General features: G+C 48.7%; 5 protein-coding genes across 5 annotated transcripts; 3 read left to right on the forward strand and 2 right to left on the reverse strand.

The window, feature by feature from the left end:
• Nucleotides 1-284: 284 nt before the first annotated feature.
• Nucleotides 285-1,889, reverse strand: P884DRAFT_210969 (HAD-like domain-containing protein; the record flags this gene model as incomplete). Its single annotated transcript, XM_069439041.1, has 1 exon — nucleotides 285-1,889. The coding sequence occupies one exon, from the start codon at nucleotides 1,887-1,889 to the stop codon at nucleotides 285-287; it is 1,605 nt and encodes a 534-aa protein (XP_069293928.1).
• Nucleotides 1,890-3,665: 1,776 nt separating this feature from the next.
• P884DRAFT_303171 (NADP-dependent oxidoreductase domain-containing protein) lies at nucleotides 3,666-4,628 on the forward strand (the record flags this gene model as incomplete). The annotated part of the gene is made up of 1 exon (XM_069445002.1): nucleotides 3,666-4,628. One exon carries the CDS (start codon nucleotides 3,666-3,668, stop codon nucleotides 4,626-4,628), a length of 963 nt encoding a protein of 320 aa, XP_069293929.1.
• Nucleotides 4,629-11,768: 7,140 nt separating this feature from the next.
• On the forward strand, nucleotides 11,769-13,153 carry P884DRAFT_303172 (uncharacterized protein; the record flags this gene model as incomplete). The annotated part of the gene is made up of 6 exons (XM_069445003.1): nucleotides 11,769-11,799; nucleotides 11,856-11,926; nucleotides 12,007-12,218; nucleotides 12,306-12,387; nucleotides 12,467-12,761; nucleotides 12,885-13,153. 6 exons carry the CDS (start codon nucleotides 11,769-11,771, stop codon nucleotides 13,151-13,153), a joined length of 960 nt encoding a protein of 319 aa, XP_069293930.1.
• Nucleotides 13,154-13,840: 687 nt separating this feature from the next.
• On the reverse strand, nucleotides 13,841-14,601 carry P884DRAFT_272966 (uncharacterized protein; the record flags this gene model as incomplete). The annotated part of the gene is made up of 2 exons (XM_069442557.1): nucleotides 13,841-14,423; nucleotides 14,516-14,601. The coding sequence occupies 2 exons, from the start codon at nucleotides 14,599-14,601 to the stop codon at nucleotides 13,841-13,843; spliced, it is 669 nt and encodes a 222-aa protein (XP_069293931.1).
• A 2,065-nt stretch (nucleotides 14,602-16,666) lies between these two features.
• P884DRAFT_264599 (kinase-like domain-containing protein) lies at nucleotides 16,667-17,787 on the forward strand. Its single transcript, XM_069441860.1, has one exon. The coding sequence runs from the start codon at nucleotides 16,833-16,835 to the stop codon at nucleotides 17,628-17,630; it is 798 nt and encodes a 265-aa protein (XP_069293932.1). The 5' UTR covers nucleotides 16,667-16,832; the 3' UTR covers nucleotides 17,631-17,787.
• Nucleotides 17,788-18,067: the final 280 nt, after the last annotated feature.

Below are 18,067 nucleotides of genomic sequence, written 5' to 3' on the forward strand. Positions count from 1 at the left end.
TTTTGCAGTGAATTAGAGATCTAAATACAGTGATACAAACAGCCATGGCAAAACGAGATTGGAATCTTACGACAGCCATAAACAGTTTCTAACTCGTCTGTTGCCGATGCTCTAAACGTGGTATTCATCTATAATACGTTTCTATTGCTCTTGGGTCCCTGCGAGCGACCCATGCATAGCATGGTAAAAAGTTTGTACTCTCAAACCAACTCCTCCCAGAAGATATCGAAGAATATTAGAAAGTGGGACAAAAAGATAGTACCCCAGAAAATCTAGCCAGATTATTATACCTCGATAGCAGACGTGGCGCTATCGCGCAGCACCGGGTTGACGGCGCTCTCGTCCCACTTGAAGACAAAGTCGTCGCCGAGCTCCTTGCGGCAGGCGGCCGTGACGGCCTCCCAGACGTCGGCAAAGACGCCAAAGTTGGCCGGGTTCTCCTCGTCGTTGTCGCCGCCCCGGAAGACGCCGGTGCGGACGAGGCAGGTGTTCCAGCCGTACATGTTGCCGCCGACAATGTCCGAGGCCGGGTTGTCGCCGATCATGTAGATGTTGTCCGGCACGCGCTCCTCGCCGTGCAGCGCCTCCATCCACGATGCCATCACCTCGTCGGCGTACTTGTACGTCGCCAGCTCGGGCTTGCCGTACACGACCCGCTCGAGCTCGACGCCCGTCAGGGCCTTGTACATGGCCTCGAGGCCGATCCGGAAGGCGCCTTGGCTCATGCGCGGGATCGGGTGCTCGGTCGGGCAGAGCAGGTCGCCCTGCGAGAAGTAGATGGGGATCCGCCGCGAGACGGGGTCCTCGGCGACGGTGCCGAGCCGCCCGTTCTCGGACCGCAGCAGGTCGACGATGATCTGCATGTCGGTCGCGTAGTCGCGCGAGTCCGAGAAGACGAGGATGGCGTCGATGTTGGTCTTGGAGAAGTCGCGCGGCCGCGACGTCGCCCGCTCCTCCTCGGTGAAGACGCGGTACGGCGCGATGGACGGGTCCCACGCGACGATGTCGTTGGGCACCACAACGTCCTTGAAGCCGTACTCCTCGGCCACGTCCCGGCACCGGTAGCCCTCGCCGCCGACGACGAGGACGGTGTGGTAGTACTCGGCCAGCGCCCGCATCGGCGTGTGGCTCTGGATGAACTGCTCCGTGCTGACGGGATTCCCGAGGATCTCGGACAGCTGTTCCGTCCGCGCCAGCTCCGGCTTGCCCGACCCGTTGGTCAGGAAGATGTGCGGGATCTTGATGCCCAGCTGGTTGTCGCCGTTGAGCATGGCCAGCACCCGCTGGCCCTCGGGGATCGGCCGGTCGCCGTGCACCAGCACGCCGTCGATGTCGAAGACGAAGGCCATGTTCTTGGCCTTCTGCACCTTGTGCGAGAGCACGTCCTGCACCTGCGACGTCAGGATCTCGCGCAACGGTTGCGCCACCGCCGCTTTATTAACGCCCCCGAGCGCCTCCTGGGCGTCGGCCGGGTACGTGACGCTGCTGAGCCGCGACTGCCGCTTCGACTTGGGGATGGGCAGGGCTGCGCCGAACGAGTTGCGCGACACTCTCCGCTCCTTGGTCGACGGGTTCGACGACAGGTGATGCATGAACTGCGTCGTGTCCGCATCCGGCGACCTCAGCGCTGGCACCTCGATCGTGTTGTGCGAGCTCGGTGATGTCGGGATGGTGAGGCCATGCTCGATGTGTCCCAGGCTCGTGTTCCTCCTCTCGCCCCGGCTATCTTTCCTGGCGTGGCCGGTCCCGATGCTCAGCCCGTCCGGCTTCTTGGAGCGGAGTGGGAAGTCCTTGGGATGTGTGGTCTTCTCCGGCGAGTCAGGAGGAGTCTGAATCTGGCTCTTTGGCGAAGCGCCAAAGTCGACTTCTTTCAATCCCGGCTTCGACATGATGATGATGATGATGGTAACTGGAGTCTATGTATGAAATGTCTTTTCCTCTAACAGAAAACAGAGAAACGAAAGGCAAATACACAGGGTATATCTCAAAATGAAAAAGAAAGAAATACTCTTCGGATGAGATAATTATGATATGGTGGCACTATGAGTGATATATTTGTCAGAGACCCGAGTTCCAACCGCGGGAGCAGGGAAGCTCTTATATCCCGGATGTGCGCGAGAGAACCTCTCAGGATATCCTCGGAACTATAGGGTCCATGTCGGGATTGTGAAACTCGTCTGGCGAAGCGGTGAAGTCGTGGAGCTGTATTTCGGGTTGGAGGCCTGTCTGTTCGTGCCTATCAAGCGCCTATCAAGCAGCGGTGGGTGTCAGATAAACCCTCCCAATATCCACCGCTTGTGCTCCGTTATGACGACAGTACGGAGTGGCGCGCTCAGAAAATTCCACAGGGGTCCTGGAGCTGGATGGAGACATATGTCCCAGCTGGGCTGCCGGTATCCGCGCGGTACTCATCCACTCATGTCATCACGTTGCCTCTCTATGACACCTCGGTATTTCCTCAGCCGCCCCGGGAACCATGAGCGTAAGACAAGACTGCGTTGGGACCATCGAAACCGAGGCCACGAATTAACCGAACCCTCGAGCCAATTCACCTTGGGGCCTTCCTCCCCCTTTTCCTGGCGAGCTGGACGCATGGAACGATGATGATGTTGGCTGTGAAGGTAGCTTTTCCCCTGATAGCTTAGTAGCTTATTATGCCATCGTTCAGGGGGGGAATTGCTGCTGAGACCAGCTGCGATGAGCCACAACCTGTCAGACTAACCGTTGGTGCCAGCTGGTCGATGGCGTCACACACTCCAGCGTTCCGGTTGTCTGATACACAGAGGTGAAAGTAGAGGGGCGTCGGCGGAGCCTAGTGTCCGTGATGTTCGCCGCCGTGCCGCCGAAGCGTTCGTTGACGGCATCCCCTGATAGGGTCTTTCCGAATAAGCTTTGACAGGGCAGGCCTGTCTTGAAGGCGAAAAAAAAAGCAAAACAGTCTTGGCAAGGCCAAACCCGTCCAATTTTGGCCCGGAACATCGGATCCGCGGAGCGACTCGGGAGATTGGCGGACATGACTCGGACCAGAAGATCGAACCTCCATTCAGCGAGAGAGCTTGCGAAAATGTGAATTTGGCGAGGTTCCAGAAAAACGGGGTCAAACATGAGAGGGCCGCGAATCTCCTTCATGCGAGATGCCGTATCTTGCCGGTCCGAAACAAAAGCCTCAGATCTTTTGGTGGGGCCCTTTGAGATCTCTCTCGAAGACGTCACACTGTGGGACCGCTTCTGAGGGGCGATCGAACGTTGATATCTCAGTGGTCTGTTTACTTGCCAACGGCCAGGGCAGAGGTCCGACATGTTGCCGCCAGAACCGCGGGAATTTTGTCCAGGAGCCGGATGTTTACAAGGAAGCAGACGGCTTGACTGAGATTTTTTTTTTTTTTTTTTCATTTGCCGCGATTCTCCCCGTGATATTCCCTGAGGAGGTGAACTCACAGGGGTTGTTAATCTGATCCACCAGAGCTTCTTTTATCCCCCTTGTCTCTTGGCCAGAAGAGACCAAACCCGAAGCTATCATCACATTTTCAGCTGCAACTCATTCTCCGTGCTGCTCTGATAAAGTATAAAGCAGAAAAAGAAGAAGGAACGGAAAAAAAAGGAAAGATCGAGAATAGGAAAGAAAAGGAGCTTGGTGAAAGAGGGCAATCCCAAAAAGAAACAAGATGGCCGCCTCCAAGACATACACGCTCAACAACGGGGTCAAGATACCGGCCGTCGGGTTTGGCACCTTTGCCAACGAGGGTGCCAAAGGGGAGACGTACAGGGCGGTGACCAAGGCGCTTGAGGTCGGGTACCGGCACCTCGACTGCGCCTGGTTCTACCAGAACGAGGACGAGGTGGGCGACGCGGTGCACGACTTTCTGGGCAAGAACGCGAGCGTCAAGCGCGAGGACATCTTCATCTGCACCAAGGTCTGGAACCACCTGCACCGGCCCGAGGACGTCAAGTGGAGCTTTGAGAACTCGTGCTCCAAGCTTCGTGTGGACTACATCGACCTCTTTCTGGTGCACTGGCCGATCGCGGCCGAGAAGAACGACGACTATTCGGTCAAGATCGGGCGGGACGGCAAGTACGTCATCCTCCGGGACCTGACGGAGAACCCGGAGCCGACGTGGCGGGCGATGGAGGAGCTGGCCGAGAGCGGGCGGGCGCGGGCCATCGGCGTGTCCAACTGGACCATCGCCGGGCTGCGGCAGCTGCTCAGCTTCGCGCGCATCAAGCCGGCCGTCAACCAGATCGAGATCCACCCGTTCCTGCCCAACACGGAGCTGGTCCAGTTCTGCTTCGACAACCAGATCCTGCCGGCCGCGTACTCGCCCCTGGGGTCGCAGAACCAGGTGCCGACGACGGGCGAGACGGTGCGCGAGAACCGGACGCTCAACGAGGTGGCCGAGCGCAGCGGCCACAACCTCGCCCAGGTGCTGCTGGCCTGGGGCCTCCGCCGCGGCTACGTCGTGCTGCCCAAGAGCTCGACCCCGAGCCGTATCGAGAGCAACTTCCAGATTCCCGAGCTGTCTGACGACGACTTCAAAGCCGTCGAGGAGGTCGCCCGCGGGAGGCACTGCCGCTTTGTCAATATGAAGGACACCTTTGGCTACGATGTCTGGCCCGAGGAGTCCAAGTAATCAATCTTGATCGTCAGCAGCATAGTTCCATCATTCATCGGCATCGTTCTGCATGTCCAAAACTTCGGAGATAGGAGATTAATTATGACTAATAACTGATGACGTGCGTAACTTGGCATTGCTGTTAGCGAAGGCGGGATTGGAAATAGAGTGCGGGGGCTAAAAAAAAGAGGTTGTGGTGGACTAGGCCCACCAGGGCTCCAGCCCTACCGAGGTTGCAGCCATCCACATCTTCCTACAGGTTGGCTCTGGACGCCTCCGTCCTTCTTCCTACAGAACCATCGCCAACTACGTAGCAGAGATACGAAGATCGTCAGTTCTATCCGCGCATCTACCTGCAAGAGGTTATAAGCCCTCTACTAGAGGCTCCTACAGTTGGCTTCTTCTTCTTCTTTTCAACTATAGCTACCCTAATAACAATAACCATTCGGCTCTAGAGGCTCCTACAGTCATTCGAATCTATTAGACTATAGCTACCTCTAACCTAAACCACTAAAACCAAAGCGGTTTAATCGCCAGCCAGAATTGCGGCAATAGAACTAGTAAACCTATTAGCAAATTCAAATCAAGCTTCCTTCCGTTGCTCATTTCTTCGCGGATTACTCTCCTTCTTTAGAACCTCTGCTAATCGCTTAAATCTATAGACTTCGGCCTTTAATAGCCAGATTCTAAAGGTCCTAGTTATTTCTATCTATAAGAGCGACAACCGAGTCGAGATTCTATTAAGATTTTCTTCCTTCTATCAAGGAAATTATTAGAACTAACAATTCTGTTAAGGAAACTACCAAATCTATTAAGATTTAGTAATTCTAGTTACTCTAACCTATAAAAGTTATTAAGTGTAAGACCTATAAGCCTTTAAAGACGTTTCCTTATATAAATAGGCCTACTACCTAAGGGTAAATGGTATCTACTATCTAAGAGAAATAGGTAAGGTAGCGAGACTCTAAGAGAAAGATTCTTTAGTAACTACCTATATAATAATTATAATATATTATTAGCTCTATTTAATAACCCTATCCTTAGGGATAAAGAAGAAGACGATAAGGTAGAGATACTCTAGTAACAAGATATATAAGAGGAGGGACAATTTAGAAGAAATAATACCTAAGCTAACTACTAAGACCTCCTATAACGGATGGTTACCCTATAGGAAGTAGCCGACTACTATTAGAGAGAGTAAGATATAATCTTTATAAAATACCTATAAACTATTTCTAATAATAGTACTCCTGTCCTTTCGGAAAAGAGGTCCTTTGTACCCCTTCCTACCTTTAATAACAAGGATGATTTAGAAATATAGGATAGCTAACTATAGTTATCGCTAGTACTATATAACCTCTTCTATTATCTTGAAACCGATGTCCCTAAGCTAGATAAGGATAATATTATTACCTATAGTATATAGAAGGCAGACTAATCTAACATCTTCTAACTTATTACTATATCCTTAAGGAAGTTAGACGTCTAGTTACATATAATATATATTAGCTAGAACCTAGAAGTCGTTAATCCCTATACTATATATCTAAAGGTCTTCTAGGCACTCTAATATAGCACTATCTATATAATCTAGATATTAGTTAAGGAGTATATAGGGATTAGTCTATCTAAATTCGACATTATAGACTAGTATATTAATTAGCTCTATATTATCTATTAGCAACTATATAATATAGGCATCGTCTTCCTACTAGTAGTAGAGATCTACTATATCCTAATATCTATTAAGGAGATCTATCTTAACCTATTTCAATAGAATATCTAGAAGATAGAAGATAAATCCCTTACTTAGGAGGACCTTATTAGGGATATAACCAAGACCTATATTAACTAGGATATAAGGAGGAACCTAATCAATATTAATATTACTAGCGCTAATAATAATAATGGTAAGAAGATAGATAATCACTCTACCCTACTATCTAATAGGAAGAAGTCATCCTACCTTAGGATCAAGTGCTAGGACTACGATAAACGTTTCTATAATAAAGTCAAGCACTACAAATATAGCTTATACTATAATCCTAAGAATATCTATTAGGGTTATAACCTAAAGAAGGTACCAGATACCTAGCTAAAGAAAGCTTATTACCTGGCTAAGAAGAATATACTATTATCTATAGTAGTATTATACCTAAATTTAGGGGTTATAAATCTAGTAACATCTGTTATATGTAGTATCTTCTATTCTACTAACTTTATATCTGTTTGACCGTCCTTATTATTGTAACTAATGGTATCGTCTTTCCTATTAACTTCTAGAACCTAGTAGTAAGTAGTTAACATAGTTAGAGATATTATCTATTACGACTTAGCCGTAGCTAATATAGTTTTTAACGATATTAAGTGGTTTACTAAACTCTACTATCTACCTAAACCGAGGATATATCTCTCCTTATCTGGCGATATTACCAAAGCCAAGGAGATAGGCATCGTTACCTACTAGATAGTTCTTTAAAATGGTACGATAGCTACGGTTAAAATCTAAGAGGCACTCTATAATCCTATATCCCTAGCTAATTTGATTAGTGCTAGGAAACTAATTAACGACGATATCTTCTAGAACCAGGTAGATTATACCCTATATATAGGTAAATTTGGCCAGGTTATCACTAAACTTAAACGACTTAGTAATGTCTTCGTCGTCTGTAATGCCAAACCGACTATACTAGCTACTATTATTACCAAGGCACCTACCCTAGCTAGAGCTATCTTTGCTTCTATTAACTACCGTATTATATATTACTGTCTAATATACGTAGGCAAGGCTACTATTAAAGCTGCCTATAAGGATACCGGCATCGACCTAACCGATAAGGACGCCGACACCTTCTATAAACCCTATATTATAGGGAAGGTAACGGATAAACTAGGTAAACGTACCCTAACCTAGGCGATAAGACTATTCTACTTTGTCCGTATAGATATTATTACCTATAAGACTCCCGGCTACCTAGATTATAAGTATAGCCTCTATATTATTAATGTCTAGTTAAACTACTACTAGGTCAAATTCGGCCGTACCAAGTCAGATATATTCGACAGGTTAAAGGACTAGATCGTCTAGATATATAACCAAACGGGTAGATATATCTAGATGCTTGGACTCGATAGCGGTATAGAGTTTGGCTAATCTAGTAAGGACTTCTATAATAATAAACTAGCTGTATTTATAGATGCCAAAGGTATTACTATCTTAAAGACTACTCCTTCGAGTCCCTAGTAAAACGGTAAAGCTAAACGCGTGGCTATAGACATTATCTAGAAGGCTAGAACTATAATAGTTACTTACCAGATTCTAGAATTCCTTTGGCCGTTTGTCGTCGATACTATAGTCATCATTACCAATCTTCTTCTAACTAGGGCTAACCTAGGTAACAAGAGTCCCTATAAGCTATTTATAACTATACTTAATATACTAGAGGAGGCTTATAAGCTATACATCCGATACCTATATACCTACTTCTACTACGTATATTATTATATCAAGCCGGATAAATGTAACAAGGCTAATAAGTTTGGTCTATAAGTAGAAAAGGGGAGACTTATCGGATATATAGATATCTATAGTAAGATCTACTAGGTTTAGAACCTATAGACTAGAGCTATCGTCAGGGTTAGCGCTATCAAGTTTAACAAGGGAGACAATTACCGCAAGGATAAGGATATTGATCCTCCTAAGTATAAAGTAGTATTTGTAGATACTACTATCGAAGAAGATAAGAGCTCCCTAGAACTCTACTATATAGTTGCCTTCCGGCTACCAAAAGATCTTCAAACTTAGCCAAGTTCATTAGTAACTACTAACTCAAAACTAGCATCCTAATCTTCCTCGGGATTAACTAGCATATCAAATATAAACAGTAGGGCAGAGACACTCCTATTTATCTAATAAGATCTTACGGTATAAAAGCAGCTAGAAACGTTAGTTCAGCTGGCAAATTAGCCAGAAATGCCGACACCCTAGTTAATTCTATCTCCTATACTAACGACTAAAGATTAGGATGAATTTGTCTCTTTTGTAGACGAGGGTATCTAAGAAATCTAACAAGAAGAAGCCCCTATACCACGTAACCACCTACTGGTACCGTATACTGCCTACTCCCCACGGATAGAAGAAGCAATAGGGGGGGGGAGGCTATAGAGATAACGGACATCCCATTTTAGGGATATATCCTAGTCCGGCTTCTACATAAAACTAAATAAGGGGAAGCTTCCTAGTCAGTTCCTTACCTACCACCTAGATAACTAGAGGTTGGCCGAATCTGTCGTCTTTATAGCTACCCCTATTAGCGTTAAACACGATATATCCGTCAGCTAGAATCCATTAGTTCCGAAGAACTATTGCGAAGCTAGATGTAAAGCTAACTTCAAAGATTAGTAACTCCTAGCGATAATTAAATAGGACTAGAGTCTTTAGGAGAAGGAAGTCTATAAACTTATTAATAAACGCCTTAGTATATACGTCTTACCTAGTAAGTAGGTATATAACGAAAAGACTAATCTATCTACTAGCTAGAAGACTACCTAGGCTAGATAGGTCGTCTGTAGTAACTTTAACAAAGGATCCTAGAAATCTTAAGACGTATATACTATAGTCATTAATAGTATAACGGTCAAGATCTTCTTTGCTATCGTTATAGTTAAAGATCTAGAGTGCTTGTAATTTGACTTTAAAACTACATTCCTTAACGTACTAATTCTAGATAGGGTAGAATACTACGTCAAACCACCCCCTAGATTAGATAAGCCATCTAGCAAAGTCTATAGGCTAAAGAAGGCACTCTATAGATTACGTCAAAGTCTACTATACTAGTTCCTAGTAATCAAACTAGTACTTGAAGAACTTGGATTTAAATCAATCCCTTCTGACCTCTATCTCTTTCGCCATAGAGATATAGGTATATTACTTATCCTATATATTAACGACCTTCTTATCGCCGTAAAAGATAGCTCTACTATTAATAGAATTCGTGACCATCTAAAGGACAGATACAATCTCAAGGAGCTTAGCGAAGTCAAACGATTCCTAGGACTAGATATCTTATAGGATAGGGCAAATAGGAAGATCTTCCTATTATAGGAGATATATATTACCACTTTACTATATAAATACGGAATAGAAGGTATCAATCTAGCTAAGACTCCCTAGCGTTCAAAGTTCGAACTACTATATATCTAGAGCAAACTAGAAGACAAGAAGGATTAGTATTCTACCCGGACTAGCTAACTAAACTGGCTAGCCTATAACACCCGGATCGATATTATATATACTATCTCCCGTCTCTATAAAGCCAATAATAGCCTATTATAGGAGCATCTAGACGCTCTTTAGCATCTATATCGCTACTTAGCTAGCACCTATTCCTATAGTATTAAACTTGGTAGTAATATAAAGATCAACGACTTAAAACTGACTACCTTTACGGACGCCTCCTAGGCAGACGACCCCCTATGCCGATATTCTATAGGTGCCTATATCATCTTTCTAGCTAGTAGACTAGTACTATAGAAGACAAAGAAATAGACGTTCGTTACACTTAGTACTACCGAAGTAGAGTTTACTAACCTTACTCTAACTATATATTTATTATAGTAGGTTAGCTAAATCCTATAGGAATATAGCTATCTATAGCTAACTATACTAATCATCTTTACTAATAGTAAAAACGTATATATTAACGTAATAAACCTATTAAACACTAGACATATATAGGCCATTGATATTCGGTATAAGTAGATCATCAAGAGGTATAAGGAAGGCCATTTTATACTAAAGTATATAGCTAGTACTAAGATAGCTATAGATAGGCTGACCAAGCCACTAGAAAGAGAGAAACATGCCTACTTCTTACGGTTACTAGGGATAACGGAAAGACGCGTCCCCTGGGCGGTTTAAGCCGTAGTAGGCAGATGGGACTGATAGATAACCACCTTAATTTGTATCTAGACTACTGCTTTAGGTAGAAGGATCAGGCAGCGATGTAGCTATCTGTGGGGGGGTATGGTGGACTGGGCCCACCAGGGCTCCAGCCCTACCGAGGTTATAGCCATCTACATCTTCCTGCAGGTTGGCTCTGGACGCCTCCGTCCTTCTTCCTACAGAACCATCGCCAACTACGTAGCAGAGATACGAAGATCGTCAGTTCTATCCGCGCATCCACCTGCAAGAGAGGTGGTTAAATTTGATGCAGGATTTGGGTAGAGCGATGCAAGTCGGTAAAAAGTCGCGACAGTGTCAGCATAGTCTCATCTTATTGGTATTAATCAGCAAAGGCTATAGGCTGCTGGTGAAGTACCTGACCGCCAGCTGCGCCTCAGCTGACAAGATATCTTACATTCATGTTCCTGGAGTACATATAGGAGATCGCGGAATACAACCCCCACCGACTTCAGGACCTGCATAAGGTACAGGTAAGTAGGAATTCCGTGCAAAATACCTACCTTGCCTTTTCCGGCAAGTAGGTCGGTTTCCCTCCTTGCCAAACGCCGGTCCGAGCCCGTGGTAGTTGTCATCAAGTAATTAGACGTGATTCCTATCATCTCTTCACCATGTTCAGCAGGCGCTGCACATTGGCTCTTGAACTGGGGAGCCACAATGTATCCTCGCCATGGTTACCTTGGGTTACCTCTGTGTCATGACCGCGTCCAGGAGGATCAGCCGAGCCTCGCGTGTGCCTTCCTCCCTAGGTTCCTGTCCTTTCAGACCGCTAGTAATTAGTATTAGGAATGTAGCTCGAGCTTCACTGCGGATTTGACGGCTGCCCCGTCGGATCCCTTGCAGCTAGATTACCTCTTAGTACCTCGTCACCGCTTAGGCCTGCTCTCTTCTCCTCCGTCCCTTTCCACCATCGTGGCCAACCGCACACGTGTGTTCCATGCTAGCCGTCAAAGTACCGAGATCGATCAAATCAATCCCGACCGCTCTCGGAGACTTTCCACCCCGCCGGGGTACGATATAGTCCGTACACACGAGTCTATAAAGCTGTGAACTCTGCCGGCACTCGTTGGGTTAGTTGCCCTACCCAATCCGCACACCTACATCGAGACAGCATATAGTGTTCAACTGCGATTCTCAACCCTCCCCCATTACTAAGTCGCTTGTTCAGATAAACCCCTCTTTTGCCATAGTTTACCATGGTCAAGGTCGCCATTGCTGGTGCTTCGCGTAAGTTCTCTGCCCGCGTTCATCCTGGGCCCCCTCGACGCTGATCTGTCAACCAGAGCTCGCCAATGAGGTCATTGATGGCCTCGTGGCTGCTGCAAAGCACGAGGTCGTCGTCTTCTCCCGGAGAGTATGCTGAGCAAACCAACCCCCCCCCCCTCCTTCTCAAACTCTGTCTCCAGTCTTCCCAGCTCACTAACATCTCCAAAGGATGCGGACCCGGAAAATGTTCCCAAAGGCACGAAATGGGTCAAGGTGGACTATCAGGATAAACAGGGTCTTGTCCGAGCCCTCCAGGGTGTCCATACCGTCCTGTCCTTCAATGTTCTACAGACCGAGGCAGATTTTGCCGAGCAAAAAAACTTGATTGATGCCGCCATTGAAGCCGGCGTCAAGAGGTTTGCTCCCAGCGAGTGGGCAGTGTAAGTGCAAACGTGACCCTCCTCGGGCGGTCGTCACCATACGACACGCGATGGTTCTAATCGATGACCTGTAACCCCATTTCTCAGTGGCAATCTCAAGCATCTTGACTTCTACCGTGTCAAACTCGATATCCGAAGCTACCTGCGGGAGAAGAACAAGAACAAAAAGGTAAGCTTTCCCCGAATTCTTCTCGCACTTTTCCGAGACGTGATCAGAAACCGATTCTGACCTCGTTGCGGTTCTCCAGGTCATTGAGTATACGCTCTTCCAGCCCGGATGGTTTATGAACTACCAGGGTGGCCGCCGCCAGACGGCCAAATTCGTCGAGACCACCCGCAGCATCCTGCCGACTAACCATGATGAGGGTTGGATCCGCGTTGCCGGCGACCTCACCAGCCGGGTTAGCTACACCGCGGTCCACGACATCGTCAACATTGTGGTGAAGGCCATTGACTACGAGGGCGAGTGGCCCGAGATCGGCGGCATCAACGGCGACACCTTGTCCCTCGCTCAAGAGGTGGCCATAGGCGAGAAACTGACGGGTAAGTCCAAGAAATATGGGGGATGTTCTGGCTCCTCCCTTCCTTCCCCACGCCCCCCCCCCCCCCCCCCCCTCCCCGGAGGGCGCGCGACAACGGCGCCAAGTTCTGACAGGGGGGAAACAGGAAAACGGTACCGGGTGGACACTATCAGCATCGAGGACGCAAAGGCCGGCAAGATCCCGGACTCATGGATTCCCAAATTCTCCTGGCCAAATTTTAATGCATCCGCAGAGGAGAAACGGGCGTTCGAACGCCAGATTTTCACCGGTTTCTTGCTCAGCATCGCCGAGGGTGGTTCCGTCGTGTCGGACGAGTGGAACCGCATCTTCCCCGACTACAAGTTTACCAAGGTCGAGGAGTTCCTGAAGGGCATATATGCCAAGGACGCTTGAGTTGACCCGAGATACGAGAGAGAGAGACACTATTATTTCATAGATCTAGGGACCGGGATCATGAGATATACGAAGGAATCCTTTATAATAATCGTCGCAACATTGTTTGTCCCCCTACTAATCACCAAACCATTCTCAGCCAGAGCAGCCCACACTCCCTTAGTCCCTGGTAGAATTTTAGAGACGTAGTAGTAACAGGAGCCCGTATCAGCCCGCTTCTTCAATAGTCTACGGAATGCGTCATAGGAGAAGAGCGAAACGGGAACGGGTATAAACTGCGGCCTCACACGCCGCCAAACGCTGTCGCCATAACGTTATCCAACGGCCTAAGTCATAATTGCTCACAAGATAGTATCCCTCCGAACTCCTCGCGAACTATTTTTTGATTCCGTGCTTTGGTTTCCATTATCTCGCCCGCAGGGGATATCAAGAATCAGGAGCCAAGCCGGTTGAACGGCAGCAGCGCTCTCGTCAATCCCCGACGAGAGCCGAGAACTTTCTGAAAACGGACAATCTCTTTGGCCTTCATAGAGCTTGAGATGAGCGTTTGTCTGGTGCCAATTGCGCACGAAACTCGGCAGATGCGGCTCCTTAGGAAATTACGCAGCGGGGACAGGGTCCAAGCCTGAAGATTTCTCGATAGCTGGTCGCGAAACCGATGCAGGCAGCAAACCCACCGTGTCCACGCTACTTCAGCTTTGTGTACGAGAGATCCCAGCCGACCACTTTGCGATTCCCGTGCTCGGGGTCGTCCTCGACACGCCTCACCATCGTAAGCCCGGTCTCGAGTACGATCACCTCCAGGGCACCAAAGTACTTCTCCACGGGTGTGGGGAGGACGGTCTGGGTATAGAGCAGCCGGATGGCGCGACGCTGCGGCAACGGAAGCCTCTTTTCCTTCATGACGAAGCGGTCCAGTACCCGCAACGACTCGAACGACCAGGCGTTGAGGCGGAAGGGCAGCAGGGCTGTTTCGTGGTAAAGTTGGCGGCAGACGGGAGATAGCAGCGTCATGCCACGACGCGGTGGGGGTCCATCACGATGGGCTTTCCAGGGGTTCTGGTTCCTCTCGAGTACGCGGCAGTAGAAACCGCCCTCGATCGTCTCGTAGTACCGATGCCCAGGATTTCCGGGTTTGATCCGCAGCCTGTGTTCCCATCTCTTGAAGCACACGTTGATCTGGCCGACGTTGAGGACGAGTTCGAAGATTCGGTTGCGGAGCTCGGGCGGTAGGCGGAGAAGCGGAGACAACTGTTGATTGCGCGTCCATCTGCGGAGTCGGCGGCGCATTCATGAGCGGCGTGCTAACTTCATAAAAATACATGGCGAATACGACGGAAAAGACACCGGAAGCCGACTTACAGCGCGTGCTCTGGCGTATCTTCTCGAGGAAGCGACCTATGCAATGCGTTGCGGACTTTTCGCTGGCGTTCTTTGTTCAACTGCATTATCGCGCGACTGTGGGGAACAGTCGTTGAGCGGCGAGGGCCATTGCAAGCGCGAAGCAGTGACATCTGCTTCATGGTCCGTTAGCTGACCGGTATTTCGCTAGCAGTGGTTGGCCAGCCCCCCCGCAACCACCGGATACTGCTTCAGTTCCCGCGGGCCGCTGGCCTTTGTGGGGCGTGCAGCTGCAGCCCCCTCCCTGGCTTCTGATCGCCAAGGCCTAGAAGCGGGATGGGAATGATGCTGAAAACGCAACTAGTGTATAATTACGTACCTTGACAGCCATCATGGAGACTTGTAAATCCCTTCGTTTCCAACTATCGCTTCCTATGAGTGAGCAGCAATCCCTACCCATCACCTCCGAGCCCTATGCCTTTGAGCATTGGTGCCATTCTCGCTACGGCATTCTCCAGTCTTTCCACAACGAAGTATTCATGGAGAGAACCTGTCTGCGGCTTACAACCGGCCGTCGGGTGTTGCGGTGTCTGGGATTGGTTCACAGGCATCCAGGAACTGCTCAGCGTTGATGCAGCGCCCCCCCCCTCCCCAAAAAACACCTTGGGCGATGCCCACCACAGCAACCCCTTTGCTTCGCCCAGCAAGCTATCTCGCCGCAGCACGTCCCGCGAGTAATATCCACGTCTATTACAGCTCGCTTCGTGATTACCACCACCTCCCAAATGCTCGTTCGGTGTTGGTTCCAGTTTAAAGACGATTCATGGTGATCAAGGGTGAATCCAGAAAATAGAGGCCCCTTGCCAAGTTGCCAGACGTTCCGCTGCTTTCTCTAATCCGTACATGCGACAAGTATTAGACCACGCCAGAAAGCATTGGATCGCTGACAGGGAACAGATTATCGGCGTAGATACTGTGCGGGGTCGCACGCCACGAAGAGCGTAGGCCGCCATCCTAAACCTAGTAACTGAGCTTCGCTCCTGACAAGAAGTGAATCGCAAACTTCCTCCTTCACTGTGCCTGCTGCTTGGAACTTCCACTTCGGGTCTCCGCATCGTGAATGAGTACATACAAGAATGTTGGGCGTGTGAATGCTACTAGACGAGATTGACTTCTCCTTCGTACCCTCGTGTGGCAGGGCTCTCGCTCTCAAACGTACCCGTCCAATAACATCACGATGAGGCTTCCGGTCTGTTTGGTTGCCTAATCTCTTGTCTGCATGTTGGCCACTGCAGGCGTGACATGATCGCTAATACATGCCCCTTTCACCAGTATGTGCAGAAACATGAACAAATGGCCGAAGGTGATGGGCCACTGGGAGACCTGCAGTCACTGCGCCTTTCCAACCGAGTGATCTCCTGCTTAATGTCGCACACGTCTGCCGACTTGGGCAGGTCTATGCCCTGCAGATGTGGGAGGCAAGGTTAGTACCGCCGTAGATGCCTGCGGTTTCCCTAAGTATATAACGAGTCGTTCTCGTCGGCGATGGAATGTCTGGTGCGTAAAACTCTTCACACCATCCTCGAATCCGGCTCTCGCTTCAAAACTCGCCCCCCTAGGAAAGATAACAGCATGGCACGTGGGTGTCAGCGCCGCATTGTCCGCAAGAAATACCAAAACTGTACTGCGACGCCGAAGCATGTCGTCGAAGATGTCTCTTTGCTGCCTGCCCCAATCCTGGCGGCCTGGACTGTACCGGATAATTACAAGGACGTCTACCTCGGTAGCACCACAGTGAAGGTAATCTGTACAAGGTCATATCTGCCCGAAGTGCTAGGCATGTCATCAACGATTTTAGGCAAGTAATCGTTAATGTACCCTGGTCTAGTCAACTCTGTATATTAAAGTACTCATAGAGGCTAAGCGAAGCCATATTAGGTTTTAGGCAACGCGAGTTTAGGGGCTGATTCTATTTGCCTTGGGTAGCTTGTGGTTGATCCCAGCCTAGGGACACAGTGGGGTTAGGGTGAAGGAGACTGTGTTGCCAGACTCCAAATATTCTCATAATTACGGACGTACTTAACACACTTTTTTCGTCTGGGAGCACGAGCACTGCGAATTGTAAACGAGAATACGAGTATTACAGCTTACTAGCTGATTGGCCCAGCCACACCGTGCAAGCACATCCGGACATACCGCCTTAACACCTGCTATACACGGATCCGTAATCCGTATCAAGAATCCTTGTCGGCCCCAAAGTCGACCGAACGCCTCATATCCTTCCACCAAAGAACTCGACCCACTAAAGGAGCCCACTCCAACACCTTCGCAGTCCATCATGACCGACGATAAAGGTCGAACCGTTACTGTTTACCATGCCTACTGCCCCCCAGGAGTAAAGCGGGTTCTCGCCGTGGGAAGTAGTGCCTTCATTGGAGAGGTGGACGAGTTAACTATACTCAAATATCCACTGGCCCCAGGCGGAGACATGACCCGCCTTGAGGTAGAGAGGCAGCTATTCGAGATCATTGGACCGCATGAGCGCATCATCGGATTCAAAGGCTTCACGGACGCGGGAATCTACCTAGAACGCGCTACCAATGGTACCGTGGCCGAATACATACTTGAATCTGGCAATCCGCCCCCTTCGGTCAGGCAGCGCTTATACTGGTGCCTAGAGGCTGCCGAGGCCGTTACGTGGATCCATGCTCGGCGAATCCTTCATTGCGACATCCAACCTACAAACCTACTTCTCGACAAGGATCTCCATATCAAGCTTGCCGACTTTCAGGGCAGATACTTATCGGATGATGGCAAGGTGCTCCTTGACGGCTGGAGCGGGGAGCCCTGCAGGTTCTGTTGCCCTCGGGACGATGACTTCGATGCGGACGTTAAGACGGACCTCTTTGCGCTGGGGTGTACTATCTACTTTATCATGATGGGGTATGCCGTTTTCCCGGATATCATTGACGGGGAAGATGGATGGTATGAGAAGGTGGAAGAAAGATTCAGGAAGGGCGAGTTTCCTCGAGATAAGCATGCTTGTAGTGCTATTACCCTGAAGTGCTGGCAGAAGGAATATGAATGCGCCGAGGAAGTGGTTCGAGACCTCCAAGTTCTCGAAGGGGGGCTGTGATTTGCTGGATGAGCTGCTGGAAATCAAGATTGCCTATTGTGTGTACTATCGAGGCAGCATGCTCCATGTCATCATCTGCACAATGGCATCTCTTTTTAGCTTATAAAATGCCCCTTCCTTTGTCAATATCTCATGAAGCATAAAAAATGTCTGTTCTATTCTAGCAAACTGACTTGCTAAAGTATATATTACCCTACTTATAACTATAATTCAGCCCTAAATTTATATAGTAGACTAGGGTAGGAACCTCTTAGTATAACTAGAGGGACATAGGGTATAGATTCGTTTTTTTTCTAGTTCTAAACGAGTGTCACAATATGGCCACATAAGGCGACCCGACAAGGCACACGGAACCAATCAGGAACCACAAGACCTAAGGACCAATCAGAAAGTGATCACAGTGATCGCACTTCGATCAAGGCAAGCACCCGAACAAT

The sequence above is a fragment of the Thermothelomyces heterothallicus genome (genome assembly GCF_042370625.1).
Source record: "Thermothelomyces heterothallicus CBS 202.75 unplaced genomic scaffold P884_scaffold_34, whole genome shotgun sequence".
Lineage (NCBI taxonomy): Eukaryota > Fungi > Ascomycota > Sordariomycetes > Sordariales > Chaetomiaceae > Thermothelomyces > Thermothelomyces heterothallicus.